Here is a 21423-nt window from a genome sequence, read left to right on the forward strand (position 1 = left end):
CCCAGGACAGGGACAGCACGGGGTTAGATACAGAGTAAAGCTCCCTCTACACTGTCCCCATCAGACACTCCCAGGATACGTACAGCACGGGGTTAGATACAGAGTAAACCCCTCTACACTGTCCCCATCAAACACTCCCAGGACAGGTACAGCACGGGGTTGGATACAGAGTAAACCCCCTCTACACTGTCCCCCATCAAACACTCCCAGGACAGGTACAGCACGGGGTTCGATACAGAGTAAAGCTCCCTCTACACTGTCCCCATCAAACACTCCCAGGACAGGTACAGTATGGGGTTAGATACAGAGTAAACCCCCTCTACACTGTCCCCATCAAACACACCCAGGACAGGTACAGCATGGGGTTAGATACAGAGTAAAACTCCCTCTACACTGTCCCCATCAAACACACCCAGGACAGGTACAGCATGGGGTTAGATACAGAGTAAACCCCCTCTACACTGTCCCCCATCAAACACTCCCAGGACAGGTACAACACGGGGTTAGATACAGAGTAAACCCCCTCTACACTGTCCCCCATCAAACACTCCCAGGACAGGTACAGCATGGGGTTAGATACAGAGTGAAGCTCCCTCTACACTGTCCCCATCAAACAATCCCAGGACAGGTACAGCACGGGGTTAGATACAGAGTAAACCCCCTCTACACTGTCCCCATCAAACACTCCCAGGACAGGTACAGCACGGGGTTAGATACAGAGTTAATCTCCCTCTACACTGTCCCCATCAAACACTCCCAGGACAGGTACAGCACGGGGTTAGATACAGAGTAAACTCCCTCTACACTGTCCCCATCAAACACTCCCAGGACAGGTACAGTATGGGGTTAGATACAGAGTAAAACTCCCTCTACACTGTCCCCATCAAACACACCCAGGACAGGTACAGCATGGGGTTAGATACAGAGTAAACCCCCTCTTCACTGTCCCCCATCAAACACTCCCAGGACAGGTACAACACGGGGTTAGATACAGAGTAAACCCCCTCTACACTGTCCCCATCAAACACTCCCAGGACAGGTACAGCATGGGGTTAGATATAGAGTAAAGCTCCCTCTACACTGTCCCCATCAAACACTCCCAGGACAGGTACAGCACGGGGCTAGATACAGAGTAAACCCCCTCAACACTGTCCCCCATCAAACACTCCCAGGACAGGTACAGCACGGGGTTAGATACAGAGTAAACCCCCTCTGCACTGTCCCCATCAAACACTCCCAGGACAGGTACAGCACGGGGTTAGATACAGAGTTAATCTCCCTCTACACTGTCCCCATCAAACACTCCCAGGACAGGTACAGCACGGGGTTAGATACAGAGTTAATCTCCCTCTACACTGTCCCCATCAAACACTCCCAGGACAGGTACAGCACGGGGTTAGATACAGAGTAAACTCCCTCTACACTGTCCCCATCAAACACTCCCAGGACAGGTACAGCACGGGGTTAGATACAGAGTAAAGCTCCCTCTACACTGTCCCCCCATCAAACACTCCCAGGACAGGTACAGCATGGGGTTAGATACAGAGTGAAGCTCCCTCTACACTGTCCCCATCAAACAATCCCAGGACAGGTACAGCACGGGGTTAGATACAGAGTAAACCCCCTCTACACTGTCCCCATCAAACACTCCCAGGACAGGTCCAGCACGGTGTTAGATACAGAGTAAACCCCCTCTACACTGTCCCCATCAAACACTCCCAGGACAGGTACAGCACGGGGTTAGATACAGAGTAAATCTCCCTCTACACTGTCCCCATCAAACACTCCCAGGACAGGTCCAGCACGGTGTTAGATACAGAGTAAACCCCCTCTACACTGTCCCCATCAAACAATCCCAGGACAGGTACAGCACGGGGTTAGATACAGAGTAAACCCCCTCAACACTGTCCCCATCAAACACTCCCAGGACAGGTACAGCACGGGGTTAGATACAGAGTTAATCTCCCTCTACACTGTCCCCATCAAACACTCCCAGGACAGGTACAGCACGGGGTTAGATACAGAGTAAACTCCCTCTACACTGTCCCCATCAAACACTCCCAGGACAGGCACAGCACGGGGTTAGATACAGAGTAAACCTCCCTCTACACTGTCCCCATCAAACACTCCCAGGACAGATACAGCACGGGGTTAGATACAGAGTAAAGCTCCCTCTACACTGTCCCCATCAAACACTCCCAGGACAGGTACAGCACGGGGTTAGATACAGAGTAAAGCTCCCTCTACACTGTCCCCATCAAACACTCCCAGGACAGGTACAGCACGGGGTTAGATACAGAGTAAACTCCCTCTACACTGTCCCCATCAAACACTCCCAGGACAGGTACAGCACGGGGTTAGATACAGAGTAAAGCTCCCTCTACACTGTCCCCATCAAACACTCCCAGGACAGGTACAGCACGGGGTTAGATACAGAGTAAATCTCCCTCTGCACTGTCCCCATCAAACACTCCCAGGACAGGTACAGCACGGGGTTCGATACAGAGTAAACCCCCTCTACACTGTCCCCATCAAACACTCCCAGGACAGGCACAGCACGGGGTTAGATACAGAGTAAACCCCCTCTACACTGTCCCCATCAAACACTCCCAGGACAGGTACAGCACGGGGTTAGATACAGAGTAAATCTCCCTCTACACTGACCCCATCAAACACTCCCAGGACAGGTACAGCACGGGGTTAGATACAGAGTAAACCCCCTCTACACTGTCCCCATCAAACACTCCCAGGACAGGTACAGCATGGGGTTAGATACAGAGTAAACCCCCTCTACACTGTCCCCATCAAACACTCCCAGGACAGGTACAGCACGGGGTTAGATACAGAGTAAATCTCCCTCTACACTGACCCCATCAAACACTCCCAGGACAGGTACAGCACGGGGTTAGATACAGAGTAAATTTCCCTCTCCACTGTCACCATCAAACACTCCCAGGACAGGTACAGCACGGGGTTAGATACAGAGTAAAGCTCCCTCTACACTGTCCCCATCAAACACTCCCAGGACAGGTACAGCACGGGGTTAGATACAGGGTAAAGCTCCCTCTACACTGTCCCCATCAAACACTCCCAGGACAGGTACAGCACGGGGTTAGATACAGAGTAAAGCTCCCTCTACACTGTCCCCATCAAACACTCCCAGGACAGGTACAGCACGGGGTTAGATACAGGGTAAAGCTCCCTCTACACTGTCCCCATCAAACACTCCCAGGACAGGTACAGCACGGGGTTAGATACAGAGTAAAGCTCCCGACACTGTCCCCATTAAACACTCCCAGGACAGGTAGAGCACGGGGTTAGATACAGAGTAAATTCCCTCACAGGCCTGTAGATGGACCCCACCTTTCCGATAGGAGTGCTGACAGGTGGCTCTATCCCGGTTCCAGGGATTGTGAAGTCACTTTCCTTCATCGAGACCCGACCTTTCAGTTCAACATCGAAGAGGTGACTTTTGCGATAGATTGACGCGATTTCTCCTGAAGGAAAGGGGCAGTTAGACAGTGTTGATCCAGATTAGCCATCACAGTGCCAGAGGAAGTCACCTGCTGACCTCTCACCTCTCTGAGTCCAATCGCTCAGTGACTTTCTGCCTTTCGGCACCCTGTCATTGATAACTGGGGGGGGCTCGGACTTACATCCGTCCTCTACCCAACACACCCCCTGCCCCACTCTCCCACTGCCCAGGTCAGAGGGCAGATAGAAATTCTACAACAGAAATGTCATGGTCACCGTTTGCTACCCCATCTTACCCATCCCTCTGTCCTACCATTGCTATTGACCAGGATGTGAGCATTGTAGATCCGTCGATCGTTCTCCCAGTTGTGGCCTCGTTCATGGAAACCACCCAGAGACAGCCAGAGTCCAGTATCCCTTCAACAAAAAACAGAGAGAGTGAGACTGTAAGGGAGAGAGAGAGAGAGAGAGAGACAGAGAGAGAGACAGAGACAGAGAGAGCGAGACAGAAAGAGAGAGAGACAGAGAGATAGACAGAGAGAGAGACAGAGACAGAGAGAGCGAGACAGAAAGAGAGAGAGACAGAGAGATAGACAGAGAGAGAGACAGAGACAGAGAGAGAGAGACAGAAAGAGAGAGAGACAGAGAGATAGACAGAGAGAGAGAGAGAGAGAGAGACAGAGAGATAGACAGAGAGAGAGAGAGACAGATACAGAGAGAGAGCGAGACAGAAAGAGAGAGACAGAGTTTAAAGTTTATTTATTAGTGTCACAAGTTAGTTTACATTAACACTGCAATGAAGTCGCTGTAAAAATCCCCTGGTCGCCACACTCCGGCGCCTGTTCGTGTACACAAAGGGGCAATTTAGCATGGCCAATGCATCGAACCAGCATGTCTTTCAGACTGTGGGAGGAAGCCAGAGCACTCAGAAGAAACCCACGCAGACACAGGGAGAATGTGCAAACTCCCCAAGTCCGGAATTGAACCTGGATCCCTGGTGCTGTGAGACAGCAGTGCTAACCACAGTGCTGCCCCATGACACAGAGAGTGACAGAGAGAGAGACGGGGAAGGTTATTCCCATTGAACTGACTGCATTTGGAGTTGGACATTGTTCTGGTGCGATGATTCCTCTGGTTCCATCCCAGGATATACTCTGCACAGTCACCCAAACCAGGAATTCAACCAGCGGAAAAGCAAAATACTGCAGATGCTGCAATCTGACAAAGAGTCATCCAGAAACGTGAGGTCTATTCTCTCTCCACAGACCGACTGCCATTTTCCAAAACATTTTCTGTTTTTGAATCGAACCCGGGTCCCTGGTGCTGTGAGGCAGCAGTGTTAACCCACTGTGTCACTGTGAGGCAGCAGCGTTAACCACTGTGTCACCGTGTCACTGTGAGGCAGCAGTGTTAACCCACTGTGCCACCGTGTCACTGTGAGACAGCAGTGTTCACCCACTGTGCCACCGTATCACTGTGAGGCAGCAGTGTTAACCACTGTGCCACCGTGTCGCTGTGAGGCAGCAGTGTTAACCCACTGTGTCACCGTGTCACTGTGAGACAGCAGTGTTCACCCACTGTGCCACCGTGTCGCTGTGAGGCAGCAGTGTTAACCACTGTGTCACCGTGTCACTGTGAGGCAGCAGTGTTAACCCACTGTGTCACCGTGTCACTGTGAGGCAGCAGTGTTAACCCACTGTGTCACTGTGAGACAGCAGTGTTAACCCACTGTGTCACTGTGAGGCAGCAGTGTTAACCCACTGTGCCACCGTGTCGCTGTGAGGCAGCAGTGTTAACCCACTGTGTCACCGTGTCGCTGTGAGACAGCAGTGTTAACCCACTGTGCCACCGTGTCGCTGTGAGGCAGCAGTGTTAACCCACTGTGCCACCGTGTCGCTGTGAGGCAGCAGTGTTAACCCACTGTGTCACCGTGTCGCTGTGAGACAGCAGTGTTAACCCACTGTGCCACCGTGTCGCTGTGAGGCAGCAGCGTTAACCACTGTGTCACCGTGTCGCTGTGAGGCAGCAGTGATAACCACTGTGTCACCGTGTCACTGTGAGGCAGCAGTGTTAACCCACTGTGCCACCGTGTCGCTGTGAGGCAGCAGTGTTAACCCACTGTGCCACCGTGTCGCTGTGAGGCAGCAGCGTTAACCCACTGTGCCACCGTGTCGCTGTGAGGCAGCAGCGTTAACCACTGTGCCACCGTGTCGCTGTGAGGCAGCAGCGTTAACCACTGTGCCACCGTGTCGCTGTGGGGCAGCAGCGTTAACCACTGTGTCACCGTGTCGCTGTGAGGCAGCAGCGTTAACCACTGTGTCACCGTGTCGCTGTGAGGCAGCAGCGTTAACCACTGTGTCACCGTGTCACTGTGAGGCAGCAGCGTTAACCACTGTGTCACCGTGTCACTGTGAGGCAGCAGCGTTAACCACTGTGTCACCGTGTCGCTGTGAGGCAGCAGCGTTAACCACTGTGTCACCGTGTCGCTGTGAGGCAGCAGCGTTAACCACTGTGTCACCGTGTCACTGTGAGGCAGCAGTGTTAACCACTGTGCCACCGTGTCGCTGTGAGGCAGCAGTGTTAACCCACTGTGTCACCGTGTCACTGTGAGGCAGCAGTGCTAACCACTGTGCCACCGTGTCACTGTGAGGCAGCAGCGTTAACCACTGTGCCACCGTGTCACTGTGAGGCAGCAGTGTTAACCACTGTGTCACCGTGTCGCTGTGAGGCAGCAGTGTTAACCACTGTGTCACCGTGTCGCTGTGAGGCAGCAGTGTTAACCACTGTGCCACCGTGTTGCTGTGAGGCAGCAGTGTTAACCACTGTGCCACCGTGTCACTGTGAGGCAGCAGCACTAACCACTGTGTCACCGTGTCGCTGTGAGGCAGCAGTGTTAACCACTGTGTCACCGTGTCGCTGTGAGGCAGCAGTGTTAACCACTGTGCCACCGTGTTGCTGTGAGGCAGCAGTGTTAACCACTGTGCCACCGTGTCACTGTGAGGCAGCAGCACTAACCACTGTGTCACCGTGTCGCTGTGAGGTAGCAGTGCTAACCACTGTGTCACCGTGTCGCTGTGAGGCAGCAGTGTTAACCACTGTGTCACCGTGTCGCTGTGAGGCAGCAGTGCTAACCACTGTGCCACCGTGTCGCTGTGAGGCAGCAGTGTTAACCACTGTGCCACCGTGTCGCTGTGAGGCAGCAGCGTTAACCACTGCGCCACCGTGTCGCTGTGAGGCAGCAGCGTTAACCACTGTGTCACCGTGTCGCTGTGAGGCAGCAGTGTTAACCACTGTGCCACCGTGTCACTGTGAGGCAGCAGCGTTAACCACTGTGTCACCGTGTCGCTGTGAGGCAGCAGCGTTAACCACTGTGCCACCGTGTCACTGTGAGGCAGCAGTGCGAACCACTGTGCCACCGTGTCACTGTGAGGCAGCAGTGTTAACCACTGTGTCACTGTGTCGCTGTGAGGCAGCAGCGTTAACCACTGTGTCACCGTGTCACTGTGAGGCAGCAGTGTTAACCACTGTGTCACTGTGTCGCTGTGAGGCAGCAGTGCTAACCACTGTGTCACCGTGTCGCTGTGAGGCAGCAGCGTTAACCACTGTGTCACCGTGTCACTGTGAGGCAGCAGCGCTAACCACTGTGCCACCGTGTCGCTGTGAGGCAGCAGCGTTAACCACTGTGCCACCGTGTCACTGTGAGGCAGCAGCGTTAACCACTGTGCCACCGTGTCACTGTGAGGCAGCAGCGTTAACCACTGTGTCACCGTGTCGCTGTGAGGGAGCAGCGTTAACCACTGTGTCACCGTGTCGCTGTGAGGCAGCAGTGTTAACCACTGTGTCACCGTGTCGCTGTGAGGCAGCAGCGTTAACCACTGTGTCACCGTGTCACTGTGAGGCAGCAGCGTTAACCACTGTGTCACCGTGTCACTGTGAGGCAGCAGCGTTAACCACTGTGTCACCGTGTCACTGTGAGGCAGCAGTGTTAACCACTGTGCCACCGTGTCGCTGTGAGGCAGCAGTGTTAACCACTGTGTCACCGTGTCGCTGTGAGGCAGCAGCGTTAACCACTGTGTCACCGTGTCGCTGTGAGGCAGCAGTGTTAACCACTGTGCCACCGTGTCGCTGTGAGGCAGCAGTGTTAACCCACTGTGTCACCGTGTCACTGTGAGACAGCAGTGTTCACCCACTGTGCCACCGTGTCGCTGTGAGGCAGCAGTGTTAACCACTGTGTCACCGTGTCACTGTGAGGCAGCAGTGTTAACCCACTGTGTCACCGTGTCACTGTGAGGCAGCAGTGTTAACCCACTGTGTCACTGTGAGACAGCAGTGTTAACCCACTGTGTCACTGTGAGGCAGCAGTGTTAACCCACTGTGCCACCGTGTCGCTGTGAGGCAGCAGTGTTAACCCACTGTGTCACCGTGTCGCTGTGAGACAGCAGTGTTAACCCACTGTGCCACCGTGTCGCTGTGAGGCAGCAGTGTTAACCCACTGTGCCACCGTGTCGCTGTGAGGCAGCAGTGTTAACCCACTGTGTCACCGTGTCGCTGTGAGACAGCAGTGTTAACCCACTGTGCCACCGTGTCGCTGTGAGGCAGCAGCGTTAACCACTGTGTCACCGTGTCGCTGTGAGGCAGCAGTGATAACCACTGTGTCACCGTGTCACTGTGAGGCAGCAGTGTTAACCCACTGTGCCACCGTGTCGCTGTGAGGCAGCAGTGTTAACCCACTGTGCCACCGTGTCGCTGTGAGGCAGCAGCGTTAACCCACTGTGCCACCGTGTCGCTGTGAGGCAGCAGCGTTAACCACTGTGCCACCGTGTCGCTGTGAGGCAGCAGCGTTAACCACTGTGCCACCGTGTCGCTGTGGGGCAGCAGCGTTAACCACTGTGTCACCGTGTCGCTGTGAGGCAGCAGCGTTAACCACTGTGTCACCGTGTCGCTGTGAGGCAGCAGCGTTAACCACTGTGTCACCGTGTCACTGTGAGGCAGCAGCGTTAACCACTGTGTCACCGTGTCACTGTGAGGCAGCAGCGTTAACCACTGTGTCACCGTGTCGCTGTGAGGCAGCAGCGTTAACCACTGTGTCACCGTGTCGCTGTGAGGCAGCAGCGTTAACCACTGTGTCACCGTGTCACTGTGAGGCAGCAGTGTTAACCACTGTGCCACCGTGTCGCTGTGAGGCAGCAGTGTTAACCCACTGTGTCACCGTGTCACTGTGAGGCAGCAGTGCTAACCACTGTGCCACCGTGTCACTGTGAGGCAGCAGCGTTAACCACTGTGCCACCGTGTCACTGTGAGGCAGCAGTGTTAACCACTGTGTCACCGTGTCGCTGTGAGGCAGCAGTGTTAACCACTGTGTCACCGTGTCGCTGTGAGGCAGCAGTGTTAACCACTGTGCCACCGTGTTGCTGTGAGGCAGCAGTGTTAACCACTGTGCCACCGTGTCACTGTGAGGCAGCAGCACTAACCACTGTGTCACCGTGTCGCTGTGAGGCAGCAGTGTTAACCACTGTGTCACCGTGTCGCTGTGAGGCAGCAGTGTTAACCACTGTGCCACCGTGTTGCTGTGAGGCAGCAGTGTTAACCACTGTGCCACCGTGTCACTGTGAGGCAGCAGCACTAACCACTGTGTCACCGTGTCGCTGTGAGGTAGCAGTGCTAACCACTGTGTCACCGTGTCGCTGTGAGGCAGCAGTGTTAACCACTGTGTCACCGTGTCGCTGTGAGGCAGCAGTGCTAACCACTGTGCCACCGTGTCGCTGTGAGGCAGCAGTGTTAACCACTGTGCCACCGTGTCGCTGTGAGGCAGCAGCGTTAACCACTGCGCCACCGTGTCGCTGTGAGGCAGCAGCGTTAACCACTGTGTCACCGTGTCGCTGTGAGGCAGCAGTGTTAACCACTGTGCCACCGTGTCACTGTGAGGCAGCAGCGTTAACCACTGTGTCACCGTGTCGCTGTGAGGCAGCAGCGTTAACCACTGTGCCACCGTGTCACTGTGAGGCAGCAGTGCGAACCACTGTGCCACCGTGTCACTGTGAGGCAGCAGTGTTAACCACTGTGTCACTGTGTCGCTGTGAGGCAGCAGCGTTAACCACTGTGTCACCGTGTCACTGTGAGGCAGCAGTGTTAACCACTGTGTCACTGTGTCGCTGTGAGGCAGCAGTGCTAACCACTGTGTCACCGTGTCGCTGTGAGGCAGCAGCGTTAACCACTGTGTCACCGTGTCACTGTGAGGCAGCAGCGCTAACCACTGTGCCACCGTGTCGCTGTGAGGCAGCAGCGTTAACCACTGTGCCACCGTGTCACTGTGAGGCAGCAGCGTTAACCACTGTGTCACCGTGTCGCTGTGAGGCAGCAGCGTTAACCACTGTGTCACCGTGTCACTGTGAGGCAGCAGCGTTAACCACTGTGCCACCGTGTCACTGTGAGGCAGCAGCGTTAACCACTGTGTCACCGTGTCGCTGTGAGGGAGCAGCGTTAACCACTGTGTCACCGTGTCGCTGTGAGGCAGCAGTGTTAACCACTGTGTCACCGTGTCGCTGTGAGGCAGCAGCGTTAACCACTGTGTCACCGTGTCACTGTGAGGCAGCAGCGTTAACCACTGTGTCACCGTGTCACTGTGAGGCAGCAGCGTTAACCACTGTGTCACCGTGTCACTGTGAGGCAGCAGTGTTAACCACTGTGCCACCGTGTCGCTGTGAGGCAGCAGTGTTAACCACTGTGCCACCGTGTCGCTGTGAGGCAGCAGCGTTAACCACTGTGTCACCGTGTCACTGTGAGGCAGCAGCGTTAACCACTGTGTCACCGTGTCACTGTGAGGCAGCAGTGTTAACCACTGTGTCACCGTGTCACTGTGAGGCAGCAGTGCTAACCCACTGTGCCACCGTGTCACTGTGAGGCAGCAGTGTTAACCACTGTGTCACCGTGTCACTGTGAGGCAGCAGTGATAACCACTGTGTCACCGTGTCACTGTGAGGCAGCAGCGTTAACCACTGTGCCACCGTGTCGCTGTGAGGCAGCAGCGTTAACCACTGTGTCACCGTGTCACTGTGAGGCAGCAGTGCTAACCACTGTGTCACCGTGTCGCTGTGAGGCAGCAGCGTTAACCACTGTGTCACCGTGTTGCTGTGAGGCAGCAGTGTTAACCACTGTGTCACCGTGTCACTGTGAGGCAGCAGCGTTAACCACTGTGTCACCGTGTCGCTGTGAGGCAGCAGCGTTAACCACTGTGTCACCGTGTTGCTGTGAGACAGCAGCGCTAACCACTGTGCCACCGTGTCGCTGTGAGGCAGCAGTGTTAACCACTGTGCCACCGTGTCACTGTGAGGCAGCAGTGCTAACCACTGTGTCACCGTGTCACTGTGAGGCAGCAGCGTTAACCACTGTGTCACCGTGTCACTGTGAGGCAGCAGCGTTAACCACTGCGCCACCGTGTCGCTGTGAGGCAGCAGTGTTAACCACTGTGTCACCGTGTCACTGTGAGGCAGCAGTGCTAACCACTGTGTCACCGTGTCACTGTGAGGCAGCAGCGTTAACCACTGTGTCACCGTGTCACTGTGAGGCAGCAGCGTTAACCACTGTGCCACCGTGTCGCTGTGAGGCAGCAGCGTTAACCACTGTGTCACCGTGTTGCTGTGAGGCAGCAGTGTTAACCACTGTGTCACCGTGTTGCTGTGAGGCAGCAGTGCTAACCACTGTGTCACCGTGTCACTGTGAGGCAGCAGTGTTAACCACTGTGTCACCGTGTCACTGTGAGGCAGCAGTGTTAACCACTGTGTCACCGTGTCGCTGTGAGGCAGCAGTGCTAACCACTGTGTCACCGTGTCACTGTGAGGCAGCAGTGTTAACCACTGTGTCACCGTGTCGCTGTGAGGCAGCAGTGCTAACCACTGTGTCACCGTGTCACTGTGAGGCAGCAGTGTTAACCACTGTGTCACCGTGTCACTGTGAGGCAGCAGTGTTAACCACTGTGTCACCGTGTTGCTGTGAGGCAGCAGTGCTAACCACTGTGTCACCGTGTCACTGTGAGGCAGCAGCGTTAACCACTGTGTCACCGTGTCGCTGTGAGGCAGCAGTGATAACCCACTGTGTCACCGTGTCACTGTGAGGCAGCAGTGTTAACCACTGTGTCACCGTGTTGCTGTGAGGCAGCAGTGCTAACCACTGTGTCACCGTGTCACTGTGAGGCAGCAGCGTTAACCACTGTGTCACCGTGTCACTGTGAGACAGCAGTGTTAACCACTGTGTCACCGTGTCACTGTGAGACAGCAGCGTTAACCACTGTGTCACCGTGTCACTGTGAGGCAGCAGTGATAACCCACTGTGTCACCGTGTTGCTGTGAGGCAGCAGTGCTAACCACTGTGTCACCGTGTCACTGTGAGGCAGCAGCGTTAACCACTGTGTCACCGTGTCACTGTGAGGCAGCAGCGTTAACCACTGTGTCACCGTGTCACTGTGAGACAGCAGCGTTAACCACTGTGTCACCGTGTCGCTGTGAGGCAGCAGTGATAACCCACTGTGTCACCGTGTCGCTGTGAGGCAGCAGTGTTAACCACTGTGTCACCGTGTCGCTGTGAGACATCAGTGTTAACCGCTGTGTCACCGTGTCGCTGTGAGGCAGCAGTGCTAACCACTGTGTCACCGTGTCGCTGTGAGACATCAGTGTTAACCACTGTGTCACCGTGTCGCTGTGAGACATCAGTGTTAACCACTGTGCCACCGTGTCACTGTGAGACAGCAGTGTTAACCACTGTGTCACCGTGTCACTGTGAGGCAGCAGTGTTAACCACTGTGTCACCGTGTCGCTGTGAGACATCAGTGTTAACCACTGTGTCACTGTGTCGCTGTGAGGCAGCAGTGTTAACCACTGTGTCACCGTGTCGCTGTGAGACATCAGTGTTAACCACTGTGTCACTGTGTCGCTGTGAGGCAGCAGTGTTAACCACTGTGCCACCGTGTCGCTGTGAGGCAGCAGTGTTAACCACTGTGTCACCGTGTCGCTGTGAGGCAGCAGCGTTAACCACTGTGCCACCGTGTCACTGTGAGGCAGCAGTGTTAACCACTGTGTCACCGTGTCACTGTGAGGCAGCAGCGTTAACCACTGTGTCACCGTGTCGCTGTGAGGCAGCAGTGTTAACCACTGTGTCACCGTGTCACTGTGAGGCAGCAGCGTTAACCACTGTGTCACCGTGTCGCTGTGAGGCAGCAGTGTTAACCACTGTGTCACCGTGTCACTGTGAGGCAGCAGCGTTAACCACTGTGTCACCGTGTCGCTGTGAGGCAGCAGTGTTAACCACTGTGTCACCGTGTCACTGTGAGGCAGCAGTGTTAACCACTGTGTCACCGTGTCGCTGTGAGGCAGCAGTGTTAACCACTGTGCCACCGTGTCACTGTGAGGCAGCAGTGTTAACCACTGTGTCACCGTGTCGCTGTGAGGCAGCAGTGTTAACCACTGTGTCACCGTGTCGCTGTGAGGCAGCAGTGTTAACCACTGTGTCACCGTGTCACTGTGAGGCAGCAGTGATAACCACTGTGTCACCGTGTCGCTGTGAGGCAGCAGTGATAACCACTGTGCCACCGTGTCACTGTGAGGTAGCAGTGTTAACCACTGTGCCACCGTGTCACTGTGAGGCAGCAGCGTTAACCACTGTGCCACCGTGTCACTGTGAGGCAGCAGCGTTAACCACTGTGCCACCGTGTCGCTGTGAGACAGCAGCGTTAACCACTGTGTCACCGTGTCGCTGTGAGGCAGCAGTGCTAACCACTGTGTCACCGTGTCGCTGTGAGGCAGCAGTGCTAACCACTGTGTCACCGTGTCACTGTGAGGCAGCAGCGTTAACCACTGTGTCACCGTGTCGCTGTGAGGCAGCAGCGTTAACCACTGTGCCACCGTGTCACTGTGAGGCAGCAGTGTTAACCACTGTGTCACCGTGTCGCTGTGAGGCAGCAGTGTTAACCACTGTGTCACCGTGTCGCTGTGAGGCAGCAGTGTTAACCACTGTGTCACCGTGTTGCTGTGAGGCAGCAGCGTTAACCCACTGTGTCACCGTGTTGCTGTGAGGTAGCAGTGTTAACCACTGTGCCACCGTGTCACTGTGAGGCAGCAGTGTTAACCACTGTGTCACCGTGTCGCTGTGAGGCAGCAGCGTTAACCACTGTGACACCGTGTCGCTGTGAGGCAGCAGCGTTAACCACTGTGTCACCGTGTCACTGTGAGGCAGCAGCGTTAACCACTGTGTCACCGTGTCGCTGTGAGGCTGCAGCGTTAACCACTGTGTCACCGTGTCACTGTGAGGCAGCAGCGTTAACCACTGTGTCACCGTGTCGCTGTGAGGCAGCAGCGTTAACCACTGTGTCACCGTGCCGCTGTGAGGCTGCAGCGTTAACCACTGTGTCACCGTGTCGCTGTGAGGCAGCAGCGTTAACCACTGTGTCACCGTGTCGCTGTGAGGCAGCAGTGATAACCACTGTGTCACCGTGTCACTGTGAGGCAGCAGTGTTAACCACTGTGTCACTGTGTCGCTGTGAGGCAGCAGCGCTAACCACTGTGCCACCGTGTCGCTGTGAGACAGCAGTGATAACCACTGTGTCACCGTGTCACTGTGAGGCAGCAGCGTTAACCACTGTGTCACCGTGTCGCTGTGAGGCAGCAGCGCTAACCACTGTGTCACCGTGTCACTGTGAGGCAGCAGCGCTAACCACTGTGTCACCGTGTCGCTGTGAGGCAGCAGCGCTAACCACTGTGCCACCGTGTCACTGTGAGGCAGCAGCGCTAACCACTGTGCCACCGTGTCACTGTGAGGCAGCAGCGTTAACCACTGTGTCACCGTGTCACTGTGAGGCAGCAGCGTTAACCACTGTGTCACCGTGTCACTGTGAGGCAGCAGCGTTAACCACTGTGTCACCGTGTCACTGTGAGGCAGCAGCGTTAACCCACTGTGTCACCGTGTCGCTGTGAGGCAGCAGCGTTAACCACTGTGTCACCGTGTCGCTGTGAGGCAGCAGCGTTAACCACTGTGTCACCGTGCCGCTGTGAGGCAGCAGCGTTAACCACTGTGTCACCGTGTCGCTGTGAGGCAGCAGCGTTAACCACTGTGTCACCGTGTCGCTGTGAGGCAGCAGTGATAACCACTGTGTCACCGTGTCACTGTGAGGCAGCAGTGTTAACCACTGTGTCACTGTGTCGCTGTGAGGCAGCAGCGCTAACCACTGTGCCACCGTGTCGCTGTGAGACAGCAGTGATAACCACTGTGTCACCGTGTCACTGTGAGGCAGCAGCGTTAACCACTGTGTCACCGTGTCGCTGTGAGGCAGCAGTGCTAACCACTGTGTCACCGTGTCACTGTGAGGCAGCAGCGCTAACCACTGTGTCACCGTGTCGCTGTGAGGCAGCAGCGCTAACCACTGTGCCACCGTGTCACTGTGAGGCAGCAGCGCTAACCACTGTGTCACCGTGTCACTGTGAGGCAGCAGCGTTAACCACTGTGTCACCGTGTCACTGTGAGGCAGCAGCGTTAACCCACTGTGTCACCGTGTCACTGTGAGGCAGCAGTGTTAACCACTGTGTCACCGTGTCACTGTGAGGCAGCAGCGTTAACCCACTGTGTCACCGTGTCACTGTGAGGCAGCAGCGTTAACCACTGTGCCACCGTGTCGCTGTGAGACAGCAGCGTTAACCCACTGTGTCACCGTGTCACTGTGAGGCAGCAGCGTTAACCCACTGTGTCACCGTGTCACTGTGAGGCAGCAGCGTTAACCACTGTGTCACCGTGTCGCTGTGAGGCAGCAGCGTTAACCACTGTGTCACCGTGTCACTGTGAGGCAGCAGTGCTAACCACTGTGCCACCGTGTCACTGTGAGGCAGCAGCGTTAACCACTGTGCCACCGTGTCGCTGTGAGGCAGCAGTGTTAACCACTGTGCCACCGTGTCACTGTGAGGCAGCAGTGTTAACCACTGTGTCACCGTGTCACTGTGAGGCAGCAGCGTTAACCACTGTGTCACCGTGTCGCTGTGAGGCAGCAGCGTTAACCACTGTGTCACCGTGTCGCTGTGAGGCAGCAGTGATAACCACTGTGTCACCGTGTCACTGTGAGGCAGCAGCGTTAACCACTGTGTCACCGTGTCGCTGTGAGGCAGCAGCGTTAACCACTGTGTCACCGTGTCGCTGTGAGGCAGCAGAGTTAACCACTGTGCCACCGTGTCACTGTGAGGCAGCAGAGTTAACCACTGTGCCACCGTGTCGCTGTGAGGCAGCAGTGCTAACCACTGTGTCACCGTGTCGCTGTGAGGCAGCAGTGTTAACCCACTGTGTCACCGTGTCGCTGTGAGGCAGCAGCGCTAACCACTGTGTCACCGTGTCGCTGTGAGGCAGCAGCGTTAACCACTGTGTCACCGTGTCACTGTGAGGCAGCAGCGCTAACCACTGTGTCACCGTGTCGCTGTGAGGCAGCAGTGTTAACCACTGTGTCACCGTGTCACTGTGAGGCAGCAGCGTTAACCACTGTGTCACCGTGTCACTGTGAGACAGCAGCGTTAACCACTGTGTCACCGTGTCACTGTGAGGTAGCAGCGTTAACCACTGTGTCACCGTGTCGCTGTGAGGCAGCAGTGCTAACCACTGTGTCACCGTGTCGCTGTGAGGCAGCAGTGCTAACCACTGTGTCACCGTGTCACTGTGAGGCAGCAGTGCTAACCACTGTGTCACCGTGTCGCTGTGAGGCAGCAGTGCTAACCACTGTGTCACCGTGTCGCTGTGAGGCAGCAGTGTTAACCACTGTGTCACCGTGTCACTGTGAGGCAGCAGTGCGAACCACTGCGCCACCGTGTCGCTGTGAGGCAGCAGTGTTAACCACTGTGTCACCGTGTCGCTGTGAGGCAGCAGTGTTAACCACTGTGTCACCGTGTCGCTGTGAGACAGCAGTGTTAACCACTGTGTCACCGTGTCGCTGTGAGGCAGCAGTGTTAACCACTGTGTCACCGTGTCGCTGTGAGGCAGCAGCGTTAACCACTGTGTCACCGTGTCACTGTGAGGCAGCAGTGTTAACCACTGTGTCACCGTGTCGCTGTGAGGCAGCAGCGTTAACCACTGTGTCACCGTGTCGCTGTGAGGCAGCAGTGTTAACCACTGTGTCACCGTGTCGCTGTGAGGCAGCAGCGTTAACCACTGTGTCACCGTGTCACTGTGAGGCAGCAGCGTTAACCACTGTGTCACCGTGTCGCTGTGAGGCAGCAGTGATAACCACTGTGTCACCGTGTCGCTGTGAGGCAGCAGCGTTAACCACTGTGTCACCGTGTCGCTGTGAGGCAGCAGTGTTAACCACTGTGTCACCGTGTCGCTGTGAGGCAGCAGCGTTAACCACTGTGTCACCGTGTCACTGTGAGGTAGCAGCGTTAACCACTGTGTCACCGTGTCGCTGTGAGGCAGCAGTGCTAACCACTGTGTCACCGTGTCGCTGTGAGGCAGCAGTGTTAACCACTGTGCCACCGTGTCACTGTGAGGCAGCAGTGTTAACCACTGTGTCACCGTGTCACTGTGAGGCAGCAGTGTTAACCACTGTGTCACCGTGTCACTGTGAGGCAGCAGCGTTAACCACTGTGTCACCGTGTCACTGTGAGGCAGCAGCGTTAACCACTGTGTCACCGTGTCACTGTGAGGCAGCAGTGTTAACCACTGTGTCACCGTGTCGCTGTGAGGCAGCAGTGTTAACCACTGTGTCACCGTGTCGCTGTGAGGCAGCAGTGTTAACCACTGTGTCACCGTGTTGCTGTGAGGCAGCAGCGTTAACCCACTGTGTCACCGTGTTGCTGTGAGGTAGCAGTGTTAACCACTGTGCCACCGTGTCACTGTGAGGCAGCAGTGTTAACCACTGTGTCACCGTGTCGCTGTGAGGCAGCAGCGTTAACCACTGTGACACCGTGTCGCTGTGAGGCAGCAGCGTTAACCACTGTGTCACCGTGTCACTGTGAGGCAGCAGCGTTAACCACTGTGTCACCGTGTCGCTGTGAGGCAGCAGCGTTAACCACTGTGTCACCGTGTCGCTGTGAGGCAGCAGCGTTAACCACTGTGTCACCGTGTCACTGTGAGGCAGCAGCGTTAACCACTGTGTCACCGTGTCACTGTGAGGCAGCAGCGTTAACCACTGTGTCACCGTGTCGCTGTGAGGCAGCAGCGCTAACCACTGTGTCACCGTGTCACTGTGAGGCAGCAGCGCTAACCACTGTGTCACCGTGTCGCTGTGAGGCAGCAGCGCTAACCACTGTGCCACCGTGTCACTGTGAGGCAGCAGCGCTAACCACTGTGTCACCGTGTCACTGTGAGGCAGCAGCGTTAACCACTGTGTCACCGTGTCACTGTGAGGCAGCAGCGTTAACCCACTGTGTCACCGTGTCACTGTGAGGCAGCAGTGTTAACCACTGTGTCACCGTGTCACTGTGAGGCAGCAGCGTTAACCCACTGTGTCACCGTGTCACTGTGAGGCAGCAGCGTTAACCACTGTGCCACCGTGTCGCTGTGAGACAGCAGCGTTAACCCACTGTGTCACCGTGTCGCTGTGAGGCAGCAGTGCGAACCACTGTGTCACCGTGTCACTGTGAGGCAGCAGCGTTAACCACTGTGTCACCGTGTCACTGTGAGGCAGCAGCGTTAACCCACTGTGTCACCGTGTCACTGTGAGGCAGCAGCGTTAACCACTGTGTCACCGTGTCACTGTGAGGCAGCAGTGTTAACCACTGCGTCACCGTGTCGCTGTGAGGCAGCAGTGTTAACCACTGTGTCACCGTGTCACTGTGAGGCAGCAGTGTTAACCACTGTGTCACCGTGTCGCTGTGAGGCAGCAGTGTTAACCACTGCGTCACCGTGTCGCTGTGAGGCAGCAGCGTTAACCACTGTGTCACCGTGTCACTGTGAGGCAGCAGTGCTAACCACTGTGCCACCGTGTCACTGTGAGGCAGCAGCGTTAACCACTGTGCCACCGTGTCGCTGTGAGGCAGCAGTGTTAACCACTGTGCCACCGTGTCACTGTGAGGCAGCAGTGTTAACCACTGTGCCACCGTGTCACTGTGAGGCAGCAGTGTTAACCACTGTGTCACCGTGTCACTGTGAGGCAGCAGCGTTAACCACTGTGTCACCGTGTCGCTGTGAGGTAGCAGCGTTAACCACTGTGTCACCGTGTCGCTGTGAGGCAGCAGTGATAACCACTGTGTCACCGTGTCACTGTGAGGCAGCAGCGTTAACCACTGTGTCACCGTGTCGCTGTGAGGCAGCAGCGTTAACCACTGTGTCACCGTGTCGCTGTGAGGCAGCAGAGTTAACCACTGTGCCACCGTGTCACTGTGAGGCAGCAGAGTTAACCACTGTGCCACCGTGTCGCTGTGAGGCAGCAGTGCTAACCACTGTGTCACCGTGTCGCTGTGAGGCAGCAGTGTTAACCCACTGTGTCACCGTGTCGCTGTGAGACAGCAGCGTTAACCCACTGTGTCACCGTGTCGCTGTGAGGCAGCAGTGTTAACCACTGTGTCACCGTGTCACTGTGAGGCAGCAGCGTTAACCACTGTGTCACCGTGTCACTGTGAGACAGCAGCGTTAACCACTGTGTCACCGTGTCACTGTGAGGTAGCAGCGTTAACCACTGTGTCACCGTGTCGCTGTGAGGCAGCAGTGCTAACCACTGTGTCACCGTGTCGCTGTGAGGCAGCAGTGCTAACCACTGTGTCACCGTGTCACTGTGAGGCAGCAGTGCTAACCACTGTGTCACCGTGTCGCTGTGAGGCAGCAGTGCTAACCACTGTGTCACCGTGTCGCTGTGAGGCAGCAGTGCTAACCACTGTGTCACCGTGTCGCTGTGAGGCAGCAGTGCTAACCACTGTGTCACCGTGTCGCTGTGAGGCAGCAGTGTTAACCACTGTGTCACCGTGTCACTGTGAGGCAGCAGTGCGAACCACTGCGCCACCGTGTCGCTGTGAGGCAGCAGTGTTAACCACTGTGTCACCGTGTCACTGTGAGACAGCAGTGCTAACCACTGTGTCACCGTGTCGCTGTGAGGCAGCAGTGTTAACCACTGTGTCACCGTGTCGCTGTGAGGCAGCAGTGTTAACCACTGTGTCACCGTGTCGCTGTGAGACAGCAGTGTTAACCACTGTGTCACCGTGTCGCTGTGAGGCAGCAGTGTTAACCACTGTGTCACCGTGTCGCTGTGAGGCAGCAGCGTTAACCACTGTGTCACCGTGTCACTGTGAGGCAGCAGTGTTAACCACTGTGTCACCGTGTCGCTGTGAGGCAGCAGCGTTAACCACTGTGTCACCGTGTCGCTGTGAGGCAGCAGTGTTAACCACTGTGTCACCGTGTCGCTGTGAGGCAGCAGTGATAACCACTGTGTCACCGTGTCGCTGTGAGGCAGCAGCGTTAACCACTGTGTCACCGTGTCGCTGTGAGGCAGCAGTGTTAACCACTGTGTCACCGTGTCGCTGTGAGGCAGCAGCGTTAACCACTGTGTCACCGTGTCACTGTGAGGTAGCAGCGTTAACCACTGTGTCACCGTGTCGCTGTGAGGCAGCAGTGCTAACCACTGTGTCACCGTGTCGCTGTGAGGCAGCAGTGTTAACCACTGTGCCACCGTGTCACTGTGAGGCAGCAGTGTTAACCACTGTGTCACCGTGTCACTGTGAGGCAGCAGTGTTAACCACTGTGTCACCGTGTCACTGTGAGGCAGCAGCGTTAACCACTGTGTCACCGTGTCACTGTGAGGCAGCAGCGTTAACCACTGTGTCACCGTGTCACTGTGAGGCAGCAGTGATAACCACTGTGTCACCGTGTCGCTGTGAGGCAGCAGTGCTAACCACTGTGTCACCGTGTCGCTGTGAGGCAGCAGTGTTAACCACTGTGCCACCGTGTCACTGTGAGGCAGCAGTGTTAACCACTGTGCCACCGTGTCGCTGTGAGGCAGCAGTGTTAACCACTGTGCCACCGTGTCACTGTGAGGCAGCAGTGTTAACCACTGTGTCACCGTGTCACTGTGAGACAGCAGTGTTAACCACTGTGCCACCGTGTCACTGTGAGGCAGCAGTGTTAACCACTGTGTCACCGTGTCACTGTGAGGCAGCAGTGTTAACCACTGTGTCACCGTGTCACTGTGAGACAGCAGTGTTAACCACTGTGCCACCGTGTCACTGTGAGGCAGCAGTGTTAACCACTGTGTCACCGTGTCGCTGTGAGGTAGCAGCGTTAACCACTGTGTCACCGTGTCACTGTGAGGCAGCAGTGTTAACCACTGTGTCACCGTGTCACTGTGAGGTAGCAGCGCTAACCACTGTGTCACCGTGTCGCTGTGAGGCAGCAGTGCTAACCACTGTGTCACCGTGTCGCTGTGAGGCAGCAGCGTTAACCACTGTGTCACCGTGTCACTGTGAGGCAGCAGCGTTAACCACTGTGTCACCGTGTCGCTGTGAGGCAGCAGCGTTAACCACTGTGTCACCGTGTCGCTGTGAGGCAGCAGCGATAACCACTGTGTCACCGTGTCGCTGTGAGGCAGCAGCGTTAACCACTGTGTCACCGTGTCGCTGTGAGGCAGCAGCGTTAACCACTGTGTCACCGTGTCGCTGTGAGGCAGCAGCGTTAACCACTGTGCCACCGTGTCGCTGTGAGGCAGCAGTGTTAACCACTGTGTCACCGTGTCGCTGTGAGGCAGCAGCGTTAACCACTGTGTCACCGTGTCGCTGTGAGGCAGCAGTGTTAACCACTGTGTCACCGTGTCGCTGTGAGGCAGCAGCGCTAACCACTGTGTCACCGTGTCGCTGTGAGACAGCAGTGCGAACCCACTGTGCCACCGTGTCGCTGTGAGGCAGCAGTGTTAACCACTGTGTCACCGTGTCGCTGTGAGGCAGCAGCGCTAACCACTGTGTCACCGTGTCACTGTGAGGCAGCAGTGTTAACCCACTGTGTCACCGTGTC

The 21423-nt window shown here is 56.0% G+C and overlaps 1 protein-coding gene across 1 annotated transcript in view; it reads right to left on the reverse strand.

The window, feature by feature from the left end:
- LOC144487384 (deaminated glutathione amidase-like) overlaps positions 1-4998 on the reverse strand; it is a 112055-nt gene extending 107057 nt beyond the window's left edge. Inside the window, exons 1-2 of the mRNA XM_078205472.1 lie at positions 3788-4998; positions 3364-3497 (exon numbers count right to left, since the gene is read on the reverse strand). Coding sequence (XP_078061598.1) covers positions 3364-3432 — 69 coding nt within the window. The 5' untranslated portion in view covers positions 3433-3497; positions 3788-4998. The remainder of the gene's footprint in view (positions 1-3363; positions 3498-3787) is intronic.
- Between the last annotated feature and the right edge of the window lie 16425 nt (positions 4999-21423).

This window comes from Mustelus asterias, unplaced genomic scaffold (genome assembly GCF_964213995.1).
Source record: "Mustelus asterias unplaced genomic scaffold, sMusAst1.hap1.1 HAP1_SCAFFOLD_764, whole genome shotgun sequence".
Lineage (NCBI taxonomy): Eukaryota > Metazoa > Chordata > Chondrichthyes > Carcharhiniformes > Triakidae > Mustelus > Mustelus asterias.